Raw genomic sequence first — 24,326 nt, 5'->3', positions numbered from 1 at the left:
CACAACCACTTACTTTTTTTTTTTAACAAAAAAAAAAGAATATGATTGGTTGGTCGCTTACGTACAGCTGCGTATGCCTATATTGATTTGACGTTGCTGCAGCCTACATCTGTAAAACGCGAGGCACTTAATAAATTAGTGGACTCAAGGAAGGGGCAGCGTGTAACTTGACCAGCCATAAAAGCCCGTATCAAATTTCAGGACTTTAGAGATTGATGATGACGTCACTCTATCCTTCTTCTTCTTCTTCTTCTTCTTCTTCTTTTTTTTTTCGGTTACGTGGGGATTATCCTTCTCTTTTTTAATAACCACACCAAAAAAATCAACCAAAAGGAAAAATGTTGAGTGATTATTTTACTGGCTTGAGGATGCACCGCCCCGCCTCCCCCTACGTGGATGCCCGGTGCGACAGATCCCTGACGCGTTTTGTTGCTACCAGCGCAGCAACTCCTTCCGGAACCAGAGCATAGATGGAAACACATTTTGAACACTTTATATATTTGAATGTTTACACGAGTTACTTGCAAAATTTTATGGATTAATTTTTTATACACTGATTGACAGTGTATACACTTTTATCATTGGATGTATGATATATAATCTAAATTTGAATTTGAAATCCAAATTTTATATACGTGTCATATAACCCATCATGATAATATATACAATGTCAGTATATATAAAATTTATTCAAACTTTATATCATATAATTATTTATTATGTATAAAACTCATAAAAATAATAATAATAAAATATCACATTCCCTATTGTAATCATGTATAAATAGTTAAAAAGTAATTATAATTTATTTAAAAAGTGTTACATCATTCTAGACGATTATCAGTAACCCCACATACTTCTGATCCTTCCTTGGTCTTACTTGGTAGACGCATGTCAGCCAGTGCATTGCATGTGTCGGATGCATCTCACCTTCAAGAATTAATCTTAATAAATCTCACCTTGAACTGAAAGAGTTAATCACAAGACAACGAACATGTCACAATCGGATGCATAATAAATGTGTTAAGATTTAAATTTTAAATTCAAATTAGGAGTTGAAATTTGTGCACCCGAGTGTTTTTAGAATCATTTGATCCAAGCAGTTTAATCGGCTGGCAAAAGCAAAGCACTCTCTTTCCGGCCTTCTACCGCGTTCTGTAACTCTCTCCAGTCGAGCGTATGAAGATTCGGTCCACTCTAAATCATGCATGAGATGTTTCGATCAAACTGGAAGACCAGAACAAAACCTACTTCCCAGCAACATTTAAGATGAAGCTGGGGGATTTTTTCTCAATATCTCGCATCAGATCTGGAAAACCTGATCCAAGCGGTTGCTCCGTTTAAACTCTACCGCGGCGAAGACACCGTTGGGGGGGTTTTAGTTTAGTGTCCGACACAAAGATCACTCATGCTTGGAGAATCCGGAATGCTCCTCTCTTTTGGTCCAGTGCCCCTAGAGAGTGCAATCTCAAGGCACATATACTAGTAACGACAGAACTTTTGTATTATATCCATCACTTCAGCCATTGAAGCCTCAATTCTATCGCTTTCTAAACACAACCACCATAAAGAAACTTCATCATTGTTCAAGTGGACTTGAAACCAATCATGCCCTCACCCAACCGTATCCCTGTTTTTCTCTAACTCCGCATGCAGCTGTACTCAGACTGAGCCAGGACAGGTAAGCATGTACATATTCAGCTAGACAACAGCATTCCGTATCACCAATAAAAAAATTCAACTGACAAATGTTAAATTCAGAGCTTATTCCGAGGAAAGTTGACAACAATCATCAATTACTACAAAATTGATTAACATGAGATGCAACCAACATATCCAAAATGCCAAGGATAACGTGACAATAATACCATATAAAGACTCGAATAACCATTAACTCTCAATTTTAATGCTCAGAGAAAAGCCAAGCCATAGATTACATGTCCCTTTTGCAAGTAAACGAAACTTTTAAGCTGACAATAACTCCAACAGGTAGCAAGGTTACAAGAGTAACTAAAAAGAGGGTTCCAAAATAGTTGAGTCAAAGGCCAAAAACAAACATGAAATACCATCCAATTCTAAGTTCAATCTTCTTCCTCGCCCTCACCCTCGGCAATGTTAAAGTATCGCAGCTCGTAAACATTTCGCTCTTTGTTAGAAGCAATCACCCGAAGCCAATCCCTCACATTGTGCTTCTTCAGGTATTTCTTTGTCAAGTACTTGAGATACCTGGAACACAGAAGTAACAGAGCTAAAACTACAGCACAAGTGATTCGTTATCTATAACGTACATGCATAAGCGAACTCCATGCCGTCCTGTGCTAAAAAACTTCAACACCATGCAGAACAAGAGCCCACGAGAACCTTTATGTGTACAACGACATGTGGCTATTATCATAACCCTATGGTAAGCAAAACAAACAAATTACAGGAACATGAACCATAAAAATGACACAAAAAATCCTGAAATAAATCTCTCCAAAGAAACTTATTACTATAATACAACAGCGATCTGTTTCGCCATCATATTTATTCTATTTCCGACCATATAGAGGCCTGGGTTCCGAGTATTCCAAAGACCCGCTAGTCAAATATGCCAAGAACCAGAAATAAGGGGACATGTTGAATTTCAGCCAAGCAGTGTTAGTTAATAATAGCTTCCAAGGAAAAAAAATTCTAAAAACATATCTAAAATGGAATAAATTAGCGATGAAGCTTTTCGTTCCAAAATATCAAAGGGCGGCGAAGGCAAAATTACCGTTTCAACAAGGGAAACGCTGTAGAAATGGGTAGTTAAGCATACCTCTTGGAGAAGGCGGAGTCAGAGGTGACGGTAATCTTGCTCTTGTCACGGCTGACGGTGACAGAGTCGCCAAGGGCTCCGGCTTTGCCGCCGACCTTAATTCTCTCCTGAAGGAATTTCTCCAGAGACGCAATTTCCATGATCTTGTCTTCCACTGGCTTCCCGCAATCGATAACGAAGGTGGCCCCCTTTTTCTTCCCGCCTTTGGCTCCAGCTGCTCCTGCAACTCTGCTCATTTTCACTTCTTCTCTTTCTCTTCTCTGCAACTTTTTTTTCCCAAATAAGTACTAATCAGTAACCATCCATCGGATCTCAAAGACAACAAATCCTAATTACCTGATTTTTAAAAGCAATATTCGAAATAAGATGGAGAGATTGAGCGACGTCAGCAGCTTACCGAGCGTCAACTTGGGCGGACGACCGGCAGCGGTAGGCGCCTGTGTACGAGGAAAGGCGTGCTTCAAAGATTTCGGATGAAAATAACAAAACGGAAAATAGGGTTTAGGGTTATCAAATTGGAATGGTTCGGCCTAGACTTTGAAACCTATTTTTGATATTGGGCCTAAGCCGTGGTTTTGTATAAGGTCAGTTGTCTGGGCCATTCATCTATCGATCGTGGATATCTGGGCTCCCCATCTACTTTTGTTGCCAATTACTGAGAAAGACCAGGATGCCTAAACAAATGAAGAGAGCAAATCCAGTAATGGACCCAATTGCATTTCCTTTCAAGATGAGATAATTGTTAAATTTCAATATATATCAGCTCAAACACGTGTGACAAGTAATGCTACTGGGAGATTTTACGCTCTTTTCTGGGTATCATATTTTTAGGTTAAATTTGTCATTGGATAGTGAAATAAATAAATTGGTTTTCATCCTCATGATTTTGATCATTCAAAATGTAAATCACTTTCGTCATTATTAAGAAATATAAACTGAGGGAGCGATTCACTAGCGAAACCAAAGAATTGTCTACTATTAACACAGTCTAAAATTTACCAACCTGCAACTCATGCTAAGGAAGGTCAAAGATCCAATCGCATGGGAAAGGTTGGATTGGATTAACTGAATCCCATTTGAATTTTTTAGAAAAGCCCTATATTGCGGCATTTGGTGGGAGCCAAGAATTGGCCTCTCTCCCCACCAAGACTTAAGGATTTGGTGGTGGCTACTAGCCTATAAACTGATGTTTATTCTGACCGAGTGACGATTGAAGCGTAAATATTTGTGAAATAGTAATAGTGCTAACATGGTTGAAATGAGTACATTCTTTTGTAATACACTTTCCTTGCTGATCAATAAAGATTCAACGTTGCTCAAATAGAAAAAAGAAAAATCCCAGCTAGAAAAATCTTTATTCAAGTTCAGCAGAAATAAAAATCCGTTCAAGTTCAACATGATATTGAATCTTACTTTTAATATTTTAGAGGGGGAAAGGAAAATATTACTGTAGTTTGGCGTTCTTAGGCTCCTTCGAAACTGTAAATCAGTTGTCACACTTGGGCCTTTTCCAAAAAACAAAAAAGGGTTATGGTACTTGGGCCATTCGGTTGGGGCTATTGCACTGGGGTCTCATGGGATTAACGATACTGCTAAGTATTCTGCAAAATGCACCGCCAAAATTTGGAAGGCTGAGGTCGGAGTGAAATGGAGGGAGACATTGGCGGTGAGGTTCCCTGCTCTTCCTTCGCCGTCGACTCCGCCCTACGCGTAGGCACCGTAGGGAACATCCCTCTGCTTCTCCGTCCTCCTCTACTTGTGTGTGTATGTATATATATTCTTACTGCGATTATTTTTTTTTATTGACAAAAGAGGTTAAATTGGGCTGGTGCAGGCTGGGTTAATCTGGGGTTCTTGTACAGGATCGCTCGAAGCTACCAAATTAGGTGATTCTCAAATCCGTGCTGAATCTTCTTTACTTTACGGTTATGGAGTTCCAGTATTACTAGCTGAGCTTTTTTTTTACATGTCTACTTGGTTTAGGTCTAACTGGCATTACTCGTGCATCTTTCGTGGTAATTCCAACCCACAACTGCTTTCTATCTTATGTTACAACCATAAAAGTTCTAATCTAACTAGTAATTCTTCTTGTGCAAAAATTGCAGGCTAAGTCAGCGGGTCGATATGGCATTCAATGGGGTAAATGTCTCTTTTTCTTTAATGTTTCACACAGTGAACTTTCTTCATTTTTTGTTTTTCACACCACGTAAATTTTTAATTTTGTGCAACTACAACTTCTACGAACCGCTCTATTAGTCGGATGGTAAACACCCTTTTTCTTCAACTAGAGAAACAGCTGAAAAATGGCACTTCTTCTTGGCCAATAACACATGGACTTGAACAGAACAAGTGTACATGTATTAAGAAGATTGCAGCAGTAAACTGGGTAACCGAGGGACGGCTAGAAGGAAATTGAAGCAAAAGTATAGGAAATAGACAAGGTTGGACAATCATGCTTTTCACCTTCCATGCGAACCATGAGCCGCACAGTAAACTTCTACCATCTTCTTCAAGGTAATATAGAGCTGCGATGGTGAAGAAGAATTACCGTTTCTTATGCTGCTTTAAATGAAGACAGGAATGCGTTATGTACCTACGCAAATTTTGCCATGACCTATGTACCCTGGACTGGTTTTGTTCGAGACAATATCTCAACTAAAATCGTCCATTTCCTCTCTAACCTTGGTGCTTTTGTAGACTACTTTTCCGTTGCATTCACTTCCATTAATTATCCCTGGTTGACATTGTTTTGTTGTCAATCTTGTTTACATTTACTTTCCCTGAATGCAATCTCCTTCTGGATTATAGGCTTAGTCTTCTGGTCTTTCTTTTTACAACAAAATTTGTCATTCACCATGGTGGAATTTAGATATACAAAATGATACTCCTTAGACCTTGTTTGTGAACATGATTCACTGTTGTCTATTCTAGGACTCTTTGCTACAGTTTTATCTTTTACTCGCTGTGGACTACAGAGATATCGCGGGCAACATGATTGGGTTAGTCTACTAGCTCAGTTCTTTATACTCTTTTACTTGTCTTCAAGTTAATGGATATTTTCCAGTTGATTAGTAGGTGTAGCTTCTCTGCTGTGATGCCTCATACCACATTTTGCAATTCTGTCCCACTCTAAAAGGAGCTTTTCATCTTGAAACATGAATCAGCTTTCCAGAGCTATTTGTGCAAGATTTGCGCAGTTGATCCTGAAAAGGTGGGAAAGACTTTCTAGTGACTTAAGTTAGGTCCACAAGATATCCAACTTAAAGGGAAAAGCTTGGGAAACCTATCGTTTCACTATCACTCTCTTTGGAACTTAAATTGTAGAAGATATTGGAATATTTAACCCACTAATGTTAGAGGGAAGCTTATTGTCAGTAGGATATCTGGTTCATTTCCTGTAATTTGTAAAAGGTGATGTCAGTAAAGAAAGTGTTACAGGCATGCATGAGACTTAAAAATAATAATAATGAGAATAATAATAATTTAGTTGTTTCCAAATCACTTCTACATGTTGGTTTATTCCAAAGCATATTGGGATCATGCTATAGGTAACTCGTTACTATCCATAATTACTAAGGTCATTTGTGTCCTGACACTACATTCAGGGCCATTACATGAACAAATTTTTGAATTGTTATCTACTAATTACCCATATAATGCAACCTGCTTACTGTAGAGCCAATAAAAGTCCACCTCTTAATGGGCTAGGATCCTGTTATTGTAGGTTTCAAAAACTTCTAGATTCAACTCTCTGATAATGAAACTGTGGGAGGATTATAAATTGCTAAATCTGGAAAGTTCATATACTTCCACAAAGCCAAATGTCTCTTAACAAAAATAGTAGAACATTGTTTCTGGTTAAGAATTTATGCATGATTGTTAGCACAGGATTAGCTATGTGCAGTGAAGGAAGTTAAAAAAAAAAAAAATACAAACATACACGTGCACGTGTACATGCACAAATAAGGGCCTACTAGTTATCTTTTTTTGGCGGGAGTCGAATTTATCATCACTAACTTATCTGTGCTACTGTTCACCCCTGCTAAGACTGCCATTGGAGGTATTGCAGCACAATCTTGTAACTCTTGTTCTCTTCTTCTCTTTTCACGAAGAGGAACAGAAAGATTTTGATTACTGTCCCAGATTCGAATTATGAGAAATGGAGTAACTTATAATGAGCTGGCTGGGGCTAACAAGAAACAGTTTTCTTTAAATATTTTCTGGCAATTGGTCACAGATTTTGAGGAGTAATGAAGTTTCCTTCTTTTAGTTACATCAAAAGATGTTTATCGGATTATTCTTATTCTTGTTTGCTATTTGTATGTCTGGAACAGATGACAAAAATCCTGGACGTAATTTATAATTATTCAACTTATGCTTGTAGGTGATACATTGAGATTGAAATTGGAATGTGATAGTCTAGATGGAGTGTATTTTGATCTTTGAGCATGTCCTCAAATGTGATATGATGCTATGGAACAGAAGAGTCTTGTAAGCATCTGAGATTTGTTATCTAATCTTTCTCTAGGTAAATCCTGTAGTTGCGGGTGCTGTGGCTGGGACAGTTATCGGTGCTAGTGCGCGTAATTGGAAGCAGGCTGCTGGAGTTTCTGGCCTTGTTTGTGCCTTGTATTACGCTGCTGAAGATGCCACATGATTTTCAGATGTCTGGTCATAATAAAGCCCACAGTAACGAACAAGATGAGACCACATTGTTTGCAGAAAGATTGAGCGAGTGCATGATCTCATTAGATGAGCTTAGGCAAACTTAATTCTGTCAGGAGAACATTTCAAACCTGTGTTTGTTTGTTAGTATTTTCCAGGCTTCTTGAGGGAATTTGGGTGGAAGGGTGCTTCTTTATGTTATTTTGTTAGCATCTCTGGCCATAGTTGATTCTGGTGAAACATGTATAGACAGACAATGAATTAAGGTTTTAAGGGGAAAATGGTATGGTTTCCAGTGTAGATTTGTTTTGATGGAAACCAGCCTCTGATTAGAAGGCTAGATTTTGAAAGGCAGGAGTTGTGTGGAGTAGTGTTGTAACCTGCTACTGAGTGATAAATCAAGGCGGATGCACCGTGGTTGGACTAAATTCATCCAATCCGTGTCACGGTTGGCGGTGACGACATGACATGGTTTTTACATTTGTGGATTTGTACTGGTGTGGACTTTGATTTGGGTCGGAATATAACATGGATTCATTGTGTCTGTATGAGGAGACAGTCTATAAGGTTATGCAACAACAACCAGAAAATGCAGATGAATATGGAAAGCCTCCCTCGTCCCTTCCCATATGGTGAATCATCAAATTATCTATGATGAGCGTCTTTCGACCGTCAGAAGTCCCTCCCGAATCCACAATCGGAAATGGGCTCCCATGGCCTGAAATGCTAACAACGTCAACGCATGTGTTTGTTTGGATTGCAATTATCTAACTAAAAGTCATTTATTTGTATCGGAAACATATTTTTCAATACATTTTATTTTGTGTAGTGACTTTTTTTTTTTATCTCAAATACATCACGCTACAAAAAAGTGATATAGTAATCATTTGAAATAATAATATTTCAAATAGTTTCCTGTCCAAAACATTTCTCTCCAAAATTTGCAACCGCTTTGATTTTCAGTTATTTCGCATTTTAATTTGCTTAATTATGCAGCAATCATTCATGTTCTTTCTTTTACTTGGTCCCATAAATATCGTCACTACTCTAGTTGGCACAAATGTCCATAGAAAATTTTTTGTTCTTTCACCTGTCAAACTTGCCCTTAATATGCCGGCTTTTGAGGTTAATTCTGGGATTAGGTTTATAAAACAACAAAAGTCTGATTCAGGCTGTTGAAAAAAACTTGCCCTTAATATTAACAAGGGTAAATTTTACGTATACTGTGTCAGTGTATACATTATTATCATGATTGGATGGATGATACATGAGTAAATTTTACACATGTATAATATATATTTAATTGTGATAGTGTTTAGATTGAAAGTGTATTTTCACTGCGATTATTGCGAATCCATCTTCTGTATCTAAAATGTTCTGGACATGGAATGGGCTTATCTCAGCCCACAACGAGCTCAGCAAAATTTGGAACCTTCCGAGTCTCTGACGGAAGCAACCAAGGCCATTAACTTAACCAGGCGTCTGTCACTCACGTCTCCAAAGATCCTATACAAAATTAAAGAAAGTCCCACGTCTCATCCAATCCTGGAGACCCGACCAATTTCCACCTTAAAATCCTGCCTAGACTTTCGACTTTCATAGATCTAGATCAAATGGTGGGCATATTGAGTTCCGTTTCTTAGTTTCGGCCTGCTTTGGTCCTTGCCATGTGTAACAAGATGGATTTTGAATATCATGAGGTGGGTCATTGTGTTTTAGTTTCTGTTAATTCCATGCATATCATTCTCTCTCTCTCTTTTTTTTTTAATGAATCATCTGCAAGCTATTGTTATTTCCTCGGTTTGAAGTAATTTTCTCTCTGGGATGACACTAGGAGCATACGAGGAACTCCAGAGGAGTGCAACTCTTTTCTTGCAGATGGTTGCCCTTTTCTTCTCCCAAGGCCCTTGTTTTCCTTTGCCATGGTTTCTCTCTCTCTCTCTCCAACCCCAACCCCAACCCCTTCGGATATAAATCTTAGTCCTCTGTTTTTATTCGATCATTATTTGTTTGCAGGTTATGGCATGGAATGCAGCCAGTTCATGAAAGGTAAGAAATGTTGTTGTTCCAATGATCCGTTTCCCTTTTTTTCTTCGGCCAGTATTGACTCAGCCAAGTCCTTTTTGATGTTCTTTAAATCCATGCGTGAAAATTGCGTTGCTTCTTTATTTTGGTCCTTTCCCTTTGCGCTTTCTGAAATACTACCTGCGACTCCCAACAAATTTGGCCATGGAGACTCCTTTAAGTTTAACCCCCACCCACCTCAACCAATAAATAAATATAAGAAGAAGAAGAAGAAGCCAAAGTGGTTTCCACTCTGCAGCAGTAAAGCATATACTAATTAATAGTACTACAAATGGTTTAGAGCCAAGACCGGGAAACATACGAGCGATGAAGTAGTTGGTCAAGCAAAGAAGTCAGTCAGTGGGTTCTTAACTTTGAATTTATTGGTTCTTGCTGAATTGCATTTTATTTTCCTTTCTTCTTCATGTTTCTTCGCGGTATATATTGCAGTCCGCGCAAACAGTTCATGCTTAAAAAGGAACAAGAAAGTAGGACAAAAAGTAGTGTAGGAACAGAAGTAGCACAGCATGGATGCCCATCCCCCCGCTCCACTCATCCTCCTCTGCATGTGACATCACAGCCACAACTCTCATTTTCTTTTGAGGTTTTTTTTTTTTTTTTTTTTTTTTTTTTGCATTTTCGCCATCACATATTACTGCTACATAGTTGGGGACGTGGCATGGGGTGTTGTTGCATCATTTCATGTCATCGAGGGATTTAACCTCTCTATTTTTATTTTTTTTTTTTATTTTCTTGGGTGAATTGTTAAGATCATGTCATGTCATTGAGGGCTTTAACCTCTCTATTTCTTCTTCTTTTTTTTAAAAAAAGTTTCTTGGGTGAATTGTTAAGAATTGTACTACTCCTAAGCTAGTACATTATACTAAGGGAGGATCAAATTAGACCAAAGTGAGTTAGAGGGAGGGAAGCTCTCAAGACTAAAGGGCTGCGCTGCTACACACCTTTTGAATTTAATTTCAACAATTTGTCTGTTTCTCTCAACAAATAACGGAAAATAAAAAATAATTTAGATATGAATTGCTAGAAGCAGTCACATTGGCAGAAACATTTAGAATAATTGAAAATTCACAAATTATGTGTACAATGATTGAATGTCGCAGTTGGTTAAACAACTGAAGATCGGAAATGTTGAGAGTGCTTGCTGAAGAAATAGTTGACAACCATGGAACGTCATGACGTCGTATTCTACTGGGTCAATGGCATGCCTGAAGTAATAAATTGAACAGAAGATTTGAAGCTGAAAATGGCGCTGGTTAATTAGGTTAGCAAACACTAATGGGAAGCACATAATATGGTAGTCAGTCTTGACTTCACCCCCCCCCCCCCCCCCAAAGTCACATTATCATATTATTACTACTAGACAATTATATATATATATATATTTTTACAACAACGATAATATTTCTATAATCTAATTTATCCTAATATAGAAAGGAGGGGAGCCCCTAATCTAGAGGGGAGGGAAACTTAAAGAGGCTATGTATAAGGAGATGATAAGTATAAGAAACTATTAAATCAAAGGGGTACTTTGGCATCTCTTTTGAATTTTTTTCATTGCAGGTAGGCGTCAAACACCTAATCTACAGTTCAAAGAGTGATTTTAGTCCCCTCTTTGATGATCACTGAACCAAAACTCAGTGGGTATGAGGTTAAATTTGGCTAGAAGCGGAGAAAATAGGGGGAAAATCTTTTGTGGATGGAGAAATATAGCAACCTGAATCTTCAATTAATTATATCCAAGTTCGTAATTGAACCAGCCGTGTATGAGCCAGCAAAACTTGAGCAATCCCCATGGTTGTAATTTTTTTTTTTTTTAATATATAGGGGCACTGATTTATGTGATCTTAATAATTTCATTGGTTGCTGATACATGTGGTTAGGTGTTGGGAGCAGGCTAGCAAGATACGGGTATGGCGTGTTTGGAATTGATTATGAAGGCCATGGAAAATCCGCGGGTGCCCGTTGTTACATTAAAAAGTTCGACAACATTGTCAACGACTGCTCTCATTTCTTCAAATCCGTTTGCTGTAAGTTACCTAATATTCCGATGGCCTGGAGAGCAAAATTTTTTAGGATACAATGCATTAAATAAATTGCACCCCACTTTCCCCTTCAAGTTTTAGCATTGCGTCAGTTATGATACCTGACTGAATTTTTATGCAACCTTTTTTTCGTGAAAACGGTGAGGAAAATGAATGCCCGGAAGAACAAAAGAGAAGAAAATGATAACCATGGCTTAAGTCCTTGATGGCTGCTGTTATTTATTTTGTGGGATCAGGTAGGGAAGAATACTTGGGGAAGAAAAGGTTCTTGTACGGAGAGTCGATGGGAGGGACGGTGGCTCTATTAGTGCACAAGAAGGACAGGGCTTTTTGGGACGGTGCTGTTCTGGTTGCGCCCATGTGCAAGGTAATAAGTAACGTTGCAGGAGGAATTTTTTTCATGTTTCGCATGGTGAACTGTAGAAATTTTGGAGTTTTACTAGTACTACACTATCTCTTATTCATCCACATAGGTAATTTGATTTTGGGAAAAGATCTTCCAAGTTCAAGTCTGAAATTAATTGTATAATGGACACTTGAACAGCTCGAACAATCCAGAAAGTTTGAGTACATTGCAAGAATGGATGGTGGAAGGTTTTTTTTTCAAAAAAAAAAAAAAAACCCCAAGAAAGAGAATTGTGAAATGTGACTAGTTAAACCCAACTTCCTCTAGAGAAGTTAGTCACCACATGAATTATAGGGTGGGAGGTCAAGAGTTATACGTGACTTCTTCCAAATTCATATGAGTGCATAAAAAAAAAAAAAAAATTGACTCGTCAAGGGCATTAGGGACCTTATCAGAGATGAATCCAGACTAGCCCTGACCAACCTAATAAGGGCATTAGGGACCTTATCAGAGATGAATCCAGATTAAGCCCTGACCAACCTAATAAGTAGTTAGCAGTTAGCTGATGCAGGCATTAATGCTTTTCTCATTTATAATAGTATGTAATGTTTGGACGTTGTCAGATTTCTGAGAAGGTAAAGCCACATCCGCTGGTCATAAGCGTGTTAACTAAAGTGGAAGACTTCATACCCAGGTGGAAGATAGTCCCCACCAAAGACGTCATTGATTCCGCTTTCAAGGACCCGCTTAAACGAGAACAGGTAAATGCAATCCTTACAACCAATCAGCAAACAGCTTGCTTTTTCTTCATCAATCATCTGTACTGAATCAAATACCAGTAAAAGGAGGACATATATGGCTATTTCTTTCCAACATCGACGGAATGGGTGGGACAGACGATTGATACTGAAGGGAAAAATTAAAGAATGTCCATTCCACGCTAAGGCTACTAGTAATTACTACAACACTTGATTTCTAGATAGAGTATTATGACAGATAGCAGGAGCAATGATGGTGTCTGCCTTTGATATCGTGCAGATTCGTGGCAACGAGCTGATATACCAAGAGAAGCCCAGGTTGAAAACAGCTCTGGAAATGCTCAGAACTAGCCTGGCCCTTGAGGGTACTTTGCATGAGGTGGTCAATTTCTTCTGCATTGTTTCTAGTACTAGCTAGTAATTTTTTGGCTTTGATTGCAGTAATTAAAATGTTGTTAATTAGCTGTGGGTGGATTTAATTCAGTGTGTGTGTGACATCATCAACAGGTGACTCTACCATTCTTTGTGTTGCATGGCGAAGCAGATACAGTGACGGACCCTGAAGTGAGCAAGGCATTATACGAGCAAGCCAGCAGCAAAGACAAGACCATAAAATTGTATCAAGGGATGTGGCATGGTTTGACATCGGGAGAACCTGATTCTAATATTGAGATTGTGTTCTCGGACATCATAGCGTGGCTCGACAAGAGATCATCATCATCAGCAGCAGCAGCCAATTTTGATTCCAGCACGCAGAATATAACCTTCAAACCGGCGGCGCAGCAGCGGCAGCAGCATAGCCCAATCTTGGAGAAGTTGAACACAATCGCATTGCCAACCGTCGAAGTAGAAGAAAAAGTAGAGGTGCGAAGCCCAGACAGACTAACAAGTACGCATGGGAAATACTTGTGTGGGTGGAAGGGACGTCGCATGCACCACCATCATTCGTCTATGTGATGTAGTTTGAGGGTGGACGTGTTCACTCTCTCTCCCTCTCTCGTCCCTAAAGATGATATGATGATACTTGAATTTCTCTGTATCAATTCTCAAACTTTATTTACAACATCTGAGCAGTAACTCTGTTCAAATTAGGTAAGATCAGTGTTTCTGCAGTAAACTAAAATTGTATTCACGGGATTGGTCAGTTTTTATGGGCACTCGTATGAAAGGTACCAAGAATTGAAGAAATGGCTAGTGATATTTGGATTTCAATAATAACCACCGGCTCTCTCGGGCTGGTGGCCACCACTAAATCCTTAAGGCTTTGGTGTTGCCTCCCACCAAAATGCCACTCCTGTGGCTCTTCTTCAAATCAAGACGGGTGCGTAGTACACCCGTCTGGTCCGGTGGTGGTTCTGTCCCCATCGATTTTCCATAGGCTTAGTTGAGCCTCCCCTAGTTAGAATAGGAGTAGAAGTAGACGGGTGCGTAGTGCATCCGTCTGATCCGATGGTGATTCTATCCCCATCGGTCTCCCGTAGGCTCAGTTGAGCATCTCCCTAGTTAAGTAGGAATAGAAGTAAAAGTAACGATAACAATTAACAAAAAAAAAAAAAATTGGATTTCAATAATAATTTCTTGTACTCCACCCTGACATTTTATTGTAGTTTCGATCCCATGTTCATTTTATTGTTAAATATAATATATATATATATATATATATATAGATAATTTCAAAAACCTTTCTTGAGGTTTCTCACACTTTCACTGACCTCCTTTGAGGTTTTAAAAATTACTGTTAGCTCTATAGTTTTCAATCGGTAACTTGATAATCAATCCTTCAACCCATGATTAAAACTCACTCCTTACTCTCATCAATAAGGATAATAAAAGACATTTAAAGGTTATGAGAAATATTTACTTTTAACATATTATACATTGTCCTAAGAATGCATTATAGATGTAATATTATTCGTTGTCCTAATAAAGTTGGAGAAAGAAATATCGGAAACTTAAAAATAGTTTAAACAAAAAGAAAAAAGCAAGAAACTTACCAAGCCATTAAATTAAACTCTTAAAAAACTAAATGCTAAATGATGTAATTAGACAGTATTAGCACAGGCATAAAATATGCCAGAATAAGGACCACCACTGACATAAGGTAACTTTTGACAAAAAAAAAAAAAAATTCACATAAGGTGACCATTACATCCAATCATATTTGATTTTGCAAAGAGGAAATATAAGAATGCATTTTTGTAGAGAATAATATCCTTATTAAAAATACTCTTTCCATCTCATTGAAATATTTTTTTATTGTATCTTTGTTGTATTTTTTATTTTGAAATATTTGAACATGTGATAAATAATTTGGGACGAAAAAAGTAAGTGGGAGTGGCACTTGAAGGTTTATTAGTGTTGAAATTCAAATTAACCCTCCTAAAAAATAATAATAATAAGAGAGGGAAAGAAAGAAGGCGATATTAGTCGGTGGTTGAGTTTCAATTTTGAAGAAACTATTTTATCAACCAAAACCCACATCCTTATACTTACTACTGCTACTGGTAAGCTCGCGAAGCCCTTTGAAAATCTTCTACGCCATTACCTCTCTGCTTCTATAACTCGCTCTTCGCCTAGAGAGCTTATCGATTTTTTTTTTTGAATTTTTGTTGCCGGTTAACCCTAGCTTTTTTTGCTAGTAATATAGTATTTGTTTTTGCAGAATTCCTATTATCCGAGTATCATCACTGCGATCTCAGAAAAATGAGGTTAGTCGAGACGCTCGTCAATTTACGCCTCTTGTTTTGTGGTTTTTTTTTTTTTTTTCTAGCGGTTGTATGTGTGTCTGCACAAGCTTTTTACTGTTACTGGTATTAGTTATTAATCCACAAAGGGGATGGATGTAGGCGTGGAGGTTTTCTATGTATCTTTTGACAGGACAATTTGGCTCGAATACATTTATATATTTTTTTGGTACTAATACATATGCGCGGTTTCATTCTGTGACAGTGAACGATTATTTGAAATAATAGTAGTGTGGGTAGGTCTATTATTTTCGGTTTATTCATTTTTGTATCACTTCTTTTCTGATGAGTTTACTGATAATTTTATTTATTTACTTACTTATATTTTAATTTTTGCAGTGGGCCAATGCAGGAGGACGTCCCTGTAAGTCTGCTTTACCTTTTTTTCTTATTGTCCTTGCATATTAGTCTTTCCATGTTTGCTGCAAGGTCATTATTAGTACTTTGATGGTCTGTTTGCTGTACGTTATAGGCTTCTGCTTCTTTGTCTAGAATTACTGTTTGTTTGGTTCATCTAATCTAGAAGGATATGGTTTCAGTAGTTGCTTCTCTGGTTGCCGCCCTTTTGATAGTTTTGATGGCTGTGGTGTCTATGTTTTCATTTTTCATATTTCATATAGTGTGCTGCCTTCATAATTTAACAAACTGGAAAGCTGACGCCATTTCGAAGTTTTTCTTACATTCCCTTATCGGCAATTGCCTTTGATGCTATTCAACTAGAAATATTGTTTGGATGACGATCTCAATTTGTCAGCTCCTTTGTGTTAAAGCCCCAATTAAAGGCAAGTAAGACCTTTAAGGAAACCAGAATTGAAGATTTTCTTTTTTGTTTCCTTTAAGTATATAAGGTGCATGATTTGGTTCTTTCAATAATAGAATCTGAGTTAAATTGATAATAGTACCTTGGATTTCAACGCTTTAGTGTATTAAATTATCTTTTGAAAGCATGCTTTTGTTATGTTCAGGACAGTCCTGCCCCTTGTGCCTTGGGAGAAAAAGAAAATAAGCAAACTGCAAGAAACAAATATGATAAAAGCCATTGTTCTGATTTTACTAATTCAACAGGCGACATTTGCCTGCATTAATGTCTTCCTCCATCCTGCCTCACTAAAATACATCTTGGTTGCTGCAGATATTCTAGTCCATGGTATTAATAACTTAGAAATTTTGGCCTTTACATCTTGCACGTCTTTACATGATTTTTGCATCACACTCAAGTTTCCGGTGCTTTTTCTTCTAAAAATATTCTAGCTTATCTGATTGTTGCAAAATGCATGAAACGCTGTTAATGCTGCTGTCACATATGTATGACAGGGAAAGAATGAGGAAGAGGAGTTCAACACAGGACCTCTTTCTGTTTTAATGATGAGTGTCAAGAACAATACTCAGGTACATCGGGAGAAGTAGTGCAACCAATTGGAGTAACTGTTCTTACACTGATATAAGCATTTTGTTTTACTGTTTCTTAAAAGTAAAAGCACATTTTTTGTTTTATTATTCTTCATTTTTCATTTCAAAACCGTCATACCAAGAAACAGTTGATGAGCATTGAAGCTGATTTGAATCTTTGTACTTGTTTTCAATGTCTGGATTCCTCATATTATGTTCTCAATTTTGTTTCATGACCAGGTACTTATCAACTGTAGGAACAATAGGAAACTTCTTGGGCGTGTGAGGGCTTTTGATCGTCACTGCAACATGGTCCTGGAAAATGTTAAGGAGATGTGGACTGAGGTCGGTTTGTTTCTCAAAGTACCACGCTGTCTTGAACACTTGATTTCAATTTGGTTCGTGCATTTATTCACTCCCATTACTATGTTTCTGCTCAGGTGCCCAAGACTGGGAAAGGAAAGAAAAAAGCTCTACCCGTCAACAAAGACAGGTTTATTAGCAAAATGTTCCTTCGCGGGGATTCTGTGATTATTGTTCTTAGGAACCCTAAGTGAGAGGTAATTCTTCTCTCTTGCATTTTATTGAGTGTTCTAGTTTGGGTAGAATGTGCATCCTGACCATATGAAGTAGATGTAAGTCTAGCTGATATATGTTAGATAAGTGCAGTTTTGCTGATAATGATGATTCATTGAGTGCGTTCATCTATCTTTCATAGAGCGACTGCTCTTTGCTGTTCTTTTGTGGACCTGGTAACCAGAATTTGTCAGATTCTGATGTTATATGCTTGACATTATCAGTTAGATTCTGGAGTCTGTGCTGAGTAGGTTGCATGGGAGTGGAGTCAATGACCTGATATTGTTTTGATGCTAATTCTTTTTATCTCCATGTCATTTGATAGAAGTTAACGTATTATTTAATCTTCAGATACCTTTATAGCTTGTTGGCTCTTTTATGATGTTGTTTGATGATGTGCTTGCATCTAACTACATCTGCCTTTTCCGCTTCTTTCACTCTCTCCACTGCAATGTTATGAATATATTGGGTCACTACAGGGGAATTCATTCCCTAGTTAGAATTTGAGTGTTACCCAATCGCAAGAAAACTTGTCTCTTATGTGCGCACATAAATAATTGCAATGTGGAGTTGTTGAACTACCCAAACTCCTCTCTTTCCCTGCTGTCTGGGTAGTTCATGGGTTGAATTGAACTATTTTTATGTACCTATGATAAGTCAACAGTGTGAATCAAGCTCTAGGGCTTTATTCATGAGATATGTTAGCTTTTACATCCGTATGCAAACTGTGGAAGTTTGGGGTATTGTTGTTAAGTTTAAAGTTTCATGATGCAATGCTTCAACTCTATGCTGTGCTAAATTCAAATCTCAAGGATCAGTATCGATATTGTATTTTCACATTGCTGATTTATTCATAAAAGAAACCTCTATTTGCTGTTTCCTAATCCTATTTTCTATTCTTTTTGCATTCTTGTCTTCACTTGGATCTTAGATGTTAATTTGGTTTGCAGCGATGTAGTCAGGCTATATGGCATACAAGGGGCTTTTGAGATGGGATCGAAACTCTCAGCATTTTGGATTGTAAAAAAAGGGGAACCCGCCGGAGTGTTTTTGATTAATTTAAGGTTAATGCAGCTAGATGTTTGAATGGACATCGTGTTTGGTGCCATCTTCGACCTGAGTTGATTGTTAAACACCTGAGTCTTAATTGTCCCCTCTGTAGACACCCAGATTTTCGTTTTTGTATTTTTATGTATTAGAAACTAAGAAGTAACGCTCGCTCATCTCACCAATTACTTAAGATCTAGGTTTTTTTATTCTATATTTTAGAAATTACTTAAAAAGTAACGCTTGTATTCTATCCACTAAAATACGAACAACTTGAAACAAAATGGCATGAGCTTGCAAATGGGAATGGCGGAAATTCAGGCATCAAGTAAATGCCAATCGCACCTACCGGAGGGATGCCAAAAGAAATAGTGTACAACAAGCAAACTCGAATTTAGCTATTGCAATAGCATGAAAAAATAGGCTGCAACTGATGCAGATACTGCGCAGCGGTGGTCTACAAAAAGCATCAATAGTAGGGCACTTAAAATTACAAAAATGCAGGAAAAGACATACATCTAAGGTACCATACCGAAGCGACAAGAAGGGGATCGTACTTTTCCCACCATTACCCCGACTATAACTAGTTAGGCATGGATACACGAAGCAGCATACAGGCACTAAAATACAGAGTCTCGTCCAGCATATTTCCCTCTGTCAAGGGGCTCGTCCAGCACTAACACACAGGCGCTCTGCTGAAACTCACGCCGTTGAGGTGCCATCTTCCTTGTGGTCACCAAAGATGCGTTGCCTAAAATCTGCAACCATCAAAGGAAGACCCTTCCTAAGTGGTACTTTGGGCTCCCAACCAAGAAACTCTTTCGCTTTTGAGATATCTGGTTTTCTTTTGTGCGGGTCATCCTCTGTGTTTGGCCTGAACTCAATCTTAGCATTTGGATCAATAGTTTCTTGTACCACCTGCATATGCCAGATTCACTCATGGAATTAACAGTGTGTAGACCAAGATGCACGTGTACTAACAACAACACTAGGTGCAAAGCATTACCATTTTAATGAAGATTTGACCTCCCAAAATAAATGAATGAAAAAAAAAAATTGGAAAGGTGAAGATATAAATTTCAAATCGTGTAAGAATCAGCTAAAACTGATCTCTAGTTGTCAAGAGATTCAACCAGCATATCCACAGGACAGTGCTCTCATGTCTAGAGGTAGAACTCAATGGGAGCATTCTTCATCTTCCTATAACATGCATATTTCTCCAAAGGTGCTTACACCTTACACTTTTACATATTTGTCAGTCAAATCATGCCAAAAGGTCCCACACAAACACAATCTCCTTAATACTCGAAACGTGGAAACTTCTTGTAACAGAAAAGGCCTCTTTTGCCCTTTGAATCTCATCTATGTGTGAGACTTTGGACATTGTAAACACACTCTTGAAATTTGAGATCCAAGTTTCAACAACGTGTTCCCCTTGTACAATGAAAGGTCCTCCACCATGTGAATGTTCAAGAAGCCTAGAATTTTTCTGATAGCTATTAAAGGGTACTAAGAACATGTCAAAGAAGCGAGCTGATTAAGGTAGAGTTCAGTACTACAATCACCGCATTTTGAGTAAGTAACATACCTGAGCGAGTTCGAGCATGGTGAATTCACCAGGGTTTCCAAGATTGAAAGGCCCTACATGTTCTCCTTCCATCAAGCGCATAAGACCCTCAACCTTTGAAATTCAAAGAAACAAAAGATTCACCAACAAATTTTTTCTAAATAATTTCAAGATGGTATTAGTGCAGAAAAAATTGGTAAAGTTAACATCATCAATCAAATGACAAGGTCATGCCATAGAAGATAAGCCAAGAAATAATAAAGAAGGAAGCGAATTATCAACAGTATCACAATTAATTATCTGGGATCAGCCAGTAGTCCACATTCACACGTGACATCTACAATTTGGGGAAACCATCCACTTTACCAGATGTACATTGTCCAGAGTGCTTAGAAGAAAGATATTAAATTTTACCCTGAATCAGTTACATAAATGCGTACATCTTATAAACCTGTTACCTGATTATCCTTGAAACATGGATATTTACACACGCACGCGTCTGATTCACGTATGCTGATTATTAGTAAACACAATGTAGTTAAACTGCATTTCATCAAGGAGATTAAACACGATCTTTCATTCTGCATTTTGCAGACCCAGTGAAAACCTAAAAAGGCTAGAGCATTAAGGAAAATGAAGGCTTCTTAAGAGGAGTGATATGAGAGGTGTTATGTTTGAGATGCAGAAGGCAACTGCAACAAAGACGCAATTTATTGCACTCATAGATGGAGCTAGAGGGCAGGGAGGGGCCGCCGACCCCAAGTTTTAGAGAAACACATGTTCCTCCATTGTAGAAGTAAATATCTTAAACTTTCGCCATTTCAAAAACTTGAAAATACATTATGTCATACACTTATGTTTAGAAAAGTTAAATTCACACCCCCTCAAGTTAAATTTTCTGGTTCCATCTTCGACTGGACATAAGGTCTAATGAATGAAAACACTAAGAAATTCTGAAACTAGTAAAAGAGGGAAACATTGCCATCCCACAAAAAGTAGAAGAAACAGACACAAATCCGCAAGTGTTAAAAACCTCATGAAACTCCTCACCAGATCTGAAACGTATTGGAAACTTCTGGTCTGTTTCCCATCACCATAAACTGTCAATGGTTCCTTCCTCAAGGCCTGCAACACGATCCGGATGATACCCAATGTATTACTTAATTTGAAAATAGAAGGCATTGAAAGAGCCAAAAACAATCATCTTTAAACAGAAGGAAAAAGAAAGGCACCTGAGCAACAAAATTGCTGACAACACGACCATCATCAAGAAACATTCTAGGTCCATAGGTATTAAAGATCCTAGCAATCCTCACCTGTCACATTTGCAATACATATATTCCAACATGTAAAATAGTACCAACTTAAATTAGTGAATTGCTACGGTACTAGTCCAAGTGCCATCCTAGTGTATCGCAAAATTAATAGTACCAAGCAAAGCATGGAAGCACAAGTCGAGGAGTATAACAAATAAATGGTACCAAAGTTGCGTAGCATATGAATACCATTTAATGCGAAATAAAATACTGTAGTTGGAGAAACCAAAAAAAAAATACTGTAGTTGGAGAAATTAAAAGGTTGGGAAAGTAAGAAACACATGGTGCCAGTGTCATGCTGTAGCATAGCAAGTAACTAAGACGGTAGTACTAGCAAGCAGTTGAATGGTAATGTGAACAAACCTCAACATCGGCACCCCTGTGGTAGTCCATTGTCAACGTTTCAGCAGTCCGCTTTCCCTCATCGTAACAACTTCGGACACCTGTCATCAACTTAATAGTTCGTCAATGAACCCACCAAAAGCTCCAACTACATACAATTGAATTTTAGATGCATCTCTAGTCATGCGTTAGGTAGATCTCAGATTAGATCACCACAACCACCAACAATTTTTCGTATTTTAATTTAGTCCTTCATTTTTTTTTTTCGGTTTGGGTGTTGGGTGGGGTGGGGGGGGGGCCGCAGCAGGGCGGCGTCGTAAGAAGGCTAGACGTCAGTTTCCGACTTGAGGGTTGTCATTTTGACATAAGGTGGGCCGCAGGCACCAACGAGGGAAAAGAAAGAAGACAGTAAGAAAAGAACAAAAGAAGTCGGATTGGTGGACCCGAAAATGACGAACGGTTAACCACGCGACAAATCTTTTTCGACCACATCATCAATGTATCAAACCGCCAAAACATCTCCTTCACAACACCCGGCGAGACATTTCAAAAACTTCCAGCCCAAACGGAAGTAATAGGCTCACGTTAGTCATATCCCTACTAGCTAATGCTAACGTGAGCAGGAGCCGTCTGTTCTGCCCCGCCCCCTTCAGTACTCCCCAAAGCAGGAAAAGGAAAAAAAAAAAAAAAAAAAGAGGGCTGGGGGTGGGTGGGTAATGACTAACAAAAAAATAAAAATAAAAAAAAGGAAAGAGAAAAGAGACGAAGAAAAGTCATGCACATGCAAGGGACCAAAAAAACAAAATGAAAACAGCTAGTAGAAACCTAAGTACAACCAACCACATGCAAATACAAAGGGTGTATTGTACATACCGATGGGGTTGACATTGCCCCAGTAGGTTTCGACTTGTGGATGTTGCAGAGGGTCGCCGTACACCTCGCTGGTGCTGGTTAGCAAAAACCGGGCTCCCACTCTCTTTGCCAGTCCCAGCATGTTCAGAGTCCCCACCACGTTCGTCTTGTGAAATCCCCCAACCAAAAAATTTAGATTAAGGAAAAAAAACGGAAGAACAAGTAACACCCATCAATCTAAGCGACCAATTCCAGAAAACGCATTATTCACAAGATATTTTGAATTGATAAAACAATTACTGTACTCTAGACTGAAAAAAAAAAAAAAAAGTAGCAGAAGAAGGATATAATAGTCTTGACAGGATTGTGCTTGTAATGGACAGGAGAAGCAGGGCAAGCCAAATGGTAGATCTGGTCCACCTCCAACAGAAGGGGCTCGACGACGTCGTGCCTGATGAGCTCGAATCTAGGGTTCCCCAAGTGATGCTGCACATTCTCCTTCCTTCCCGTGAAGAAATTATCCACCACGATCACGCTATCTCCCCTCGCCATCAGACGGTCCACCAGATGGCTCCCCACGAACCCGGCCCCGCCCGTCACCACGATCCTCAGCCCCTTCCTCTTCAGCCCCAGAGGAATTTTCCCGCCCGAATTGAACCCTCCCAGCTGGTTCTGGTAGGCCATCCGATGGGGATTCCACGACCCGGATGTGATGGACTCCAGGCTGCTGCCACCGCCGTGATTGTAATTGTAACCGCCCCCGGTATTGTAATAGGGGGAATTGGAGGAGGAAGGGAGGAGGGCGAAGACAAGAGTGGCTATGGCAATGCCGACGAATACGAAGATGAGTCGCTGCTCCCGGAGCATGTAACGAATCGGGCGGATCACGCTGAGCCAAGGCTTGGGGGGTTTGGGAAAGTACTCGTCGGTGGCCGGATGGGACTCGTGTCCCCTGTAGATCAGCTCCGAACCCATGCTCTCACAAGTCTCCCTCTCTCTCACCTCTTCTCTTCTCTTCTCTCTCTGACAGGAACGATGAAAAAAAAATTAAGAGGAGACAATGTTGGGGTGCGGACGATTTGGATGTATGTGGGAGAGCTGAGTATAAATATATTTCTGATGAACAGCTGAGAAAGAGAGAGAGAGAGAGAAGGAGCGAGAGGAATTGTCGCCGGGAAAGGATGGAACTCCCACTTTCCGGCGCGTGACGTGGAGGGCGGGAGTGGGTGATGGAACGTTGAGGACGACTTGAACTAGTAGTGCCTGCCAATTAACTACTGCTACTACTTGTAGAAGGTGGGGATTATATCGGTCAAAAATCCGATCGATTTAATAAAAGGTCGGTCACTTCGCCTTGGATGTTGTTATTACCAAATTAGCCTCGCTGCTTTCCTTTGAAATTTTCTTTTACTCTCCTCCGCTGTAGCGAGTTAGGCACGTCAGTCCTGGTTCTACAAGTAAAACTGGTTAAGTACGTGCTTCAAAAGAGGGCAATTGGTGGGATGGCGGTAAATTGATCCTAATAATCTGCTTTTAAGGCCCATATTACTGTACTCGCTTCAAATTTAAATTTGACGGTTACATGTGAATTTTCATTTCCAAATTAACTGGTGGGAGTCCATCTATTCCAAAAAAAAAAAAACAAATAAATGGCCGTCCAAGTAGTTGTTGTTTCTCCATAAGCTTCTCATGTCTTTGGATTGTGTGTTTGGATTGTCATTTTCTGCCAGAAAATTACGTCATTTTCCGTGATCACATTTTCCTATTATCTTTTTCTTTCACATACATCAAATCGCT

General features: G+C 38.8%; 5 protein-coding genes across 15 annotated transcripts; 3 read left to right on the top strand and 2 right to left on the bottom strand.

Moving 5' to 3' along the window:
• Positions 1-1,835: 1,835 nt before the first annotated feature.
• On the bottom strand, positions 1,836-3,355 carry LOC113718136 (large ribosomal subunit protein eL22z-like). 3 transcript variants are annotated; one of them, XM_027243056.2, is made up of 3 exons: positions 3,198-3,355; positions 2,801-3,066; positions 1,836-2,226 (listed from the first exon to the last, which is right to left on the bottom strand). In XM_027243056.2, exons 2-3 carry the CDS (start codon positions 3,034-3,036, stop codon positions 2,082-2,084), a joined length of 381 nt encoding a protein of 126 aa, XP_027098857.1. In that variant the 5' UTR covers positions 3,037-3,066; positions 3,198-3,355; the 3' UTR covers positions 1,836-2,081. The 3 variants fall into 3 exon arrangements, with proteins under 3 accessions (XP_027098857.1, XP_027098860.1, XP_027098865.1); XM_027243059.2 differs by having other exon boundaries at positions 2,801-3,060; positions 3,198-3,351; XM_027243064.2 differs by having other exon boundaries at positions 2,801-3,060; positions 3,137-3,273.
• A 943-nt stretch (positions 3,356-4,298) lies between these two features.
• LOC113718096 (outer envelope pore protein 16-4, chloroplastic-like) lies at positions 4,299-8,013 on the top strand. Of its 8 annotated transcripts, none has more exons than XR_011821286.1 (7): positions 4,299-4,519; positions 4,635-4,686; positions 4,784-4,812; positions 4,906-4,939; positions 5,089-5,314; positions 5,732-5,799; positions 7,329-7,450. XR_011821286.1 is itself a non-coding variant. In XM_027243037.2 (6 exons), exons 1-6 carry the CDS (start codon positions 4,448-4,450, stop codon positions 7,455-7,457), a joined length of 384 nt encoding a protein of 127 aa, XP_027098838.1. In that variant the 5' UTR covers positions 4,348-4,447; the 3' UTR covers positions 7,458-8,013. The 8 variants fall into 8 exon arrangements, 4 of the variants coding, with proteins under 4 accessions (XP_027098838.1, XP_027098824.1, XP_027098833.1 ...); XR_011821285.1 differs by having other exon boundaries at positions 4,320-4,519; positions 4,784-4,815; XR_011821284.1 differs by having other exon boundaries at positions 4,332-4,564.
• Positions 8,014-8,998: 985 nt separating this feature from the next.
• Positions 8,999-13,884, top strand: LOC113718087 (caffeoylshikimate esterase-like). The gene is made up of 8 exons (XM_027243010.2): positions 8,999-9,165; positions 9,300-9,390; positions 9,482-9,514; positions 11,431-11,577; positions 11,829-11,959; positions 12,562-12,699; positions 12,977-13,075; positions 13,204-13,884. The coding sequence occupies exons 1-8, from the start codon at positions 9,133-9,135 to the stop codon at positions 13,651-13,653; spliced, it is 1,122 nt and encodes a 373-aa protein (XP_027098811.1). The 5' UTR covers positions 8,999-9,132; the 3' UTR covers positions 13,654-13,884.
• A 1,176-nt stretch (positions 13,885-15,060) lies between these two features.
• LOC113734992 (uncharacterized) lies at positions 15,061-18,661 on the top strand. 2 transcript variants are annotated; one of them, XM_027261846.2, is made up of 7 exons: positions 15,061-15,200; positions 15,359-15,404; positions 15,780-15,804; positions 16,755-16,829; positions 17,070-17,174; positions 17,270-17,389; positions 18,356-18,661. In XM_027261846.2, exons 2-6 carry the CDS (start codon positions 15,400-15,402, stop codon positions 17,384-17,386), a joined length of 327 nt encoding a protein of 108 aa, XP_027117647.1. In that variant the 5' UTR covers positions 15,061-15,200; positions 15,359-15,399; the 3' UTR covers positions 17,387-17,389; positions 18,356-18,661. The 2 variants fall into 2 exon arrangements, with proteins under 2 accessions (XP_027117647.1, XP_027117658.1); XM_027261857.2 differs by lacking the exons at positions 15,061-15,200; positions 15,359-15,404; positions 15,780-15,804 and adding an exon at positions 16,518-16,587.
• A 165-nt stretch (positions 18,662-18,826) lies between these two features.
• Positions 18,827-23,787, bottom strand: LOC113734991 (UDP-glucuronic acid decarboxylase 2-like). Its single transcript, XM_072065435.1, has 7 exons — positions 22,873-23,787; positions 22,551-22,693; positions 21,699-21,778; positions 21,252-21,335; positions 21,070-21,144; positions 20,041-20,133; positions 18,827-19,370 (listed from the first exon to the last, which is right to left on the bottom strand). The coding sequence occupies exons 1-7, from the start codon at positions 23,502-23,504 to the stop codon at positions 19,155-19,157; spliced, it is 1,323 nt and encodes a 440-aa protein (XP_071921536.1). The 5' UTR covers positions 23,505-23,787; the 3' UTR covers positions 18,827-19,154.
• Positions 23,788-24,326: the final 539 nt, after the last annotated feature.

This window comes from Coffea arabica, chromosome 1e (assembly GCF_036785885.1).
Source record: "Coffea arabica cultivar ET-39 chromosome 1e, Coffea Arabica ET-39 HiFi, whole genome shotgun sequence".
Classification (NCBI taxonomy): Eukaryota; Viridiplantae; Streptophyta; class Magnoliopsida; order Gentianales; family Rubiaceae; genus Coffea; species Coffea arabica.
Note: the sequence above shows the minus strand (reverse complement) of the source record. Positions and strands in the feature narration are given on the sequence as shown.

Excerpts from the sequence above, each read along its gene's own strand:
- LOC113718136 (XM_027243056.2), bottom strand. The coding sequence starts at position 3,036 with ATGAGCAGAGTTGCAGGAGCAGCTGGAGCCAAAGGCGGGAAGAAAAAG. Across the intron at positions 2,227-2,800 it reads GACTCCGCCTTCTCCAAGAG|GTATCTCAAGTACTTGACAA; the intron begins GTATGCTTAACT and ends TCTGTGTTCCAG.
- LOC113718096 (XM_027243017.2), top strand. The coding sequence starts at position 4,448 with ATGGAGGGAGACATTGGCGGTGAGGTTCCCTGCTCTTCCTTCGCCGTC. Across the intron at positions 4,565-4,634 it reads GTCCTCCTCTACTTGTGTGT|GCTGGGTTAATCTGGGGTTC; the intron begins GTATGTATATAT and ends GGGCTGGTGCAG. Across the intron at positions 4,940-5,731 it reads TCGATATGGCATTCAATGGG|GACTCTTTGCTACAGTTTTA; the intron begins GTAAATGTCTCT and ends TGTCTATTCTAG.
- LOC113718087 (XM_027243010.2), top strand. The coding sequence starts at position 9,133 with ATGTGTAACAAGATGGATTTTGAATATCATGAG. Across the intron at positions 9,515-11,430 it reads ATGCAGCCAGTTCATGAAAG|GTGTTGGGAGCAGGCTAGCA; the intron begins GTAAGAAATGTT and ends ACATGTGGTTAG. Across the intron at positions 13,076-13,203 it reads TTGAGGGTACTTTGCATGAG|GTGACTCTACCATTCTTTGT; the intron begins GTGGTCAATTTC and ends CATCATCAACAG.
- LOC113734992 (XM_027261846.2), top strand. Across the intron at positions 15,805-16,754 it reads CAATGCAGGAGGACGTCCCT|GGAAAGAATGAGGAAGAGGA; the intron begins GTAAGTCTGCTT and ends TATGTATGACAG. Across the intron at positions 16,830-17,069 it reads GTGTCAAGAACAATACTCAG|GTACTTATCAACTGTAGGAA; the intron begins GTACATCGGGAG and ends TTTCATGACCAG.
- LOC113734991 (XM_072065435.1), bottom strand. The coding sequence starts at position 23,504 with ATGGGTTCGGAGCTGATCTACAGGGGACACGAGTCCCATCCGGCCACC. Across the intron at positions 20,134-21,069 it reads TCCAATACGTTTCAGATCTG|GTTGAGGGTCTTATGCGCTT; the intron begins GTGAGGAGTTTC and ends TGAATTTCAAAG. Across the intron at positions 19,371-20,040 it reads CCATGCTCGAACTCGCTCAG|GTGGTACAAGAAACTATTGA; the intron begins GTATGTTACTTA and ends TGGCATATGCAG.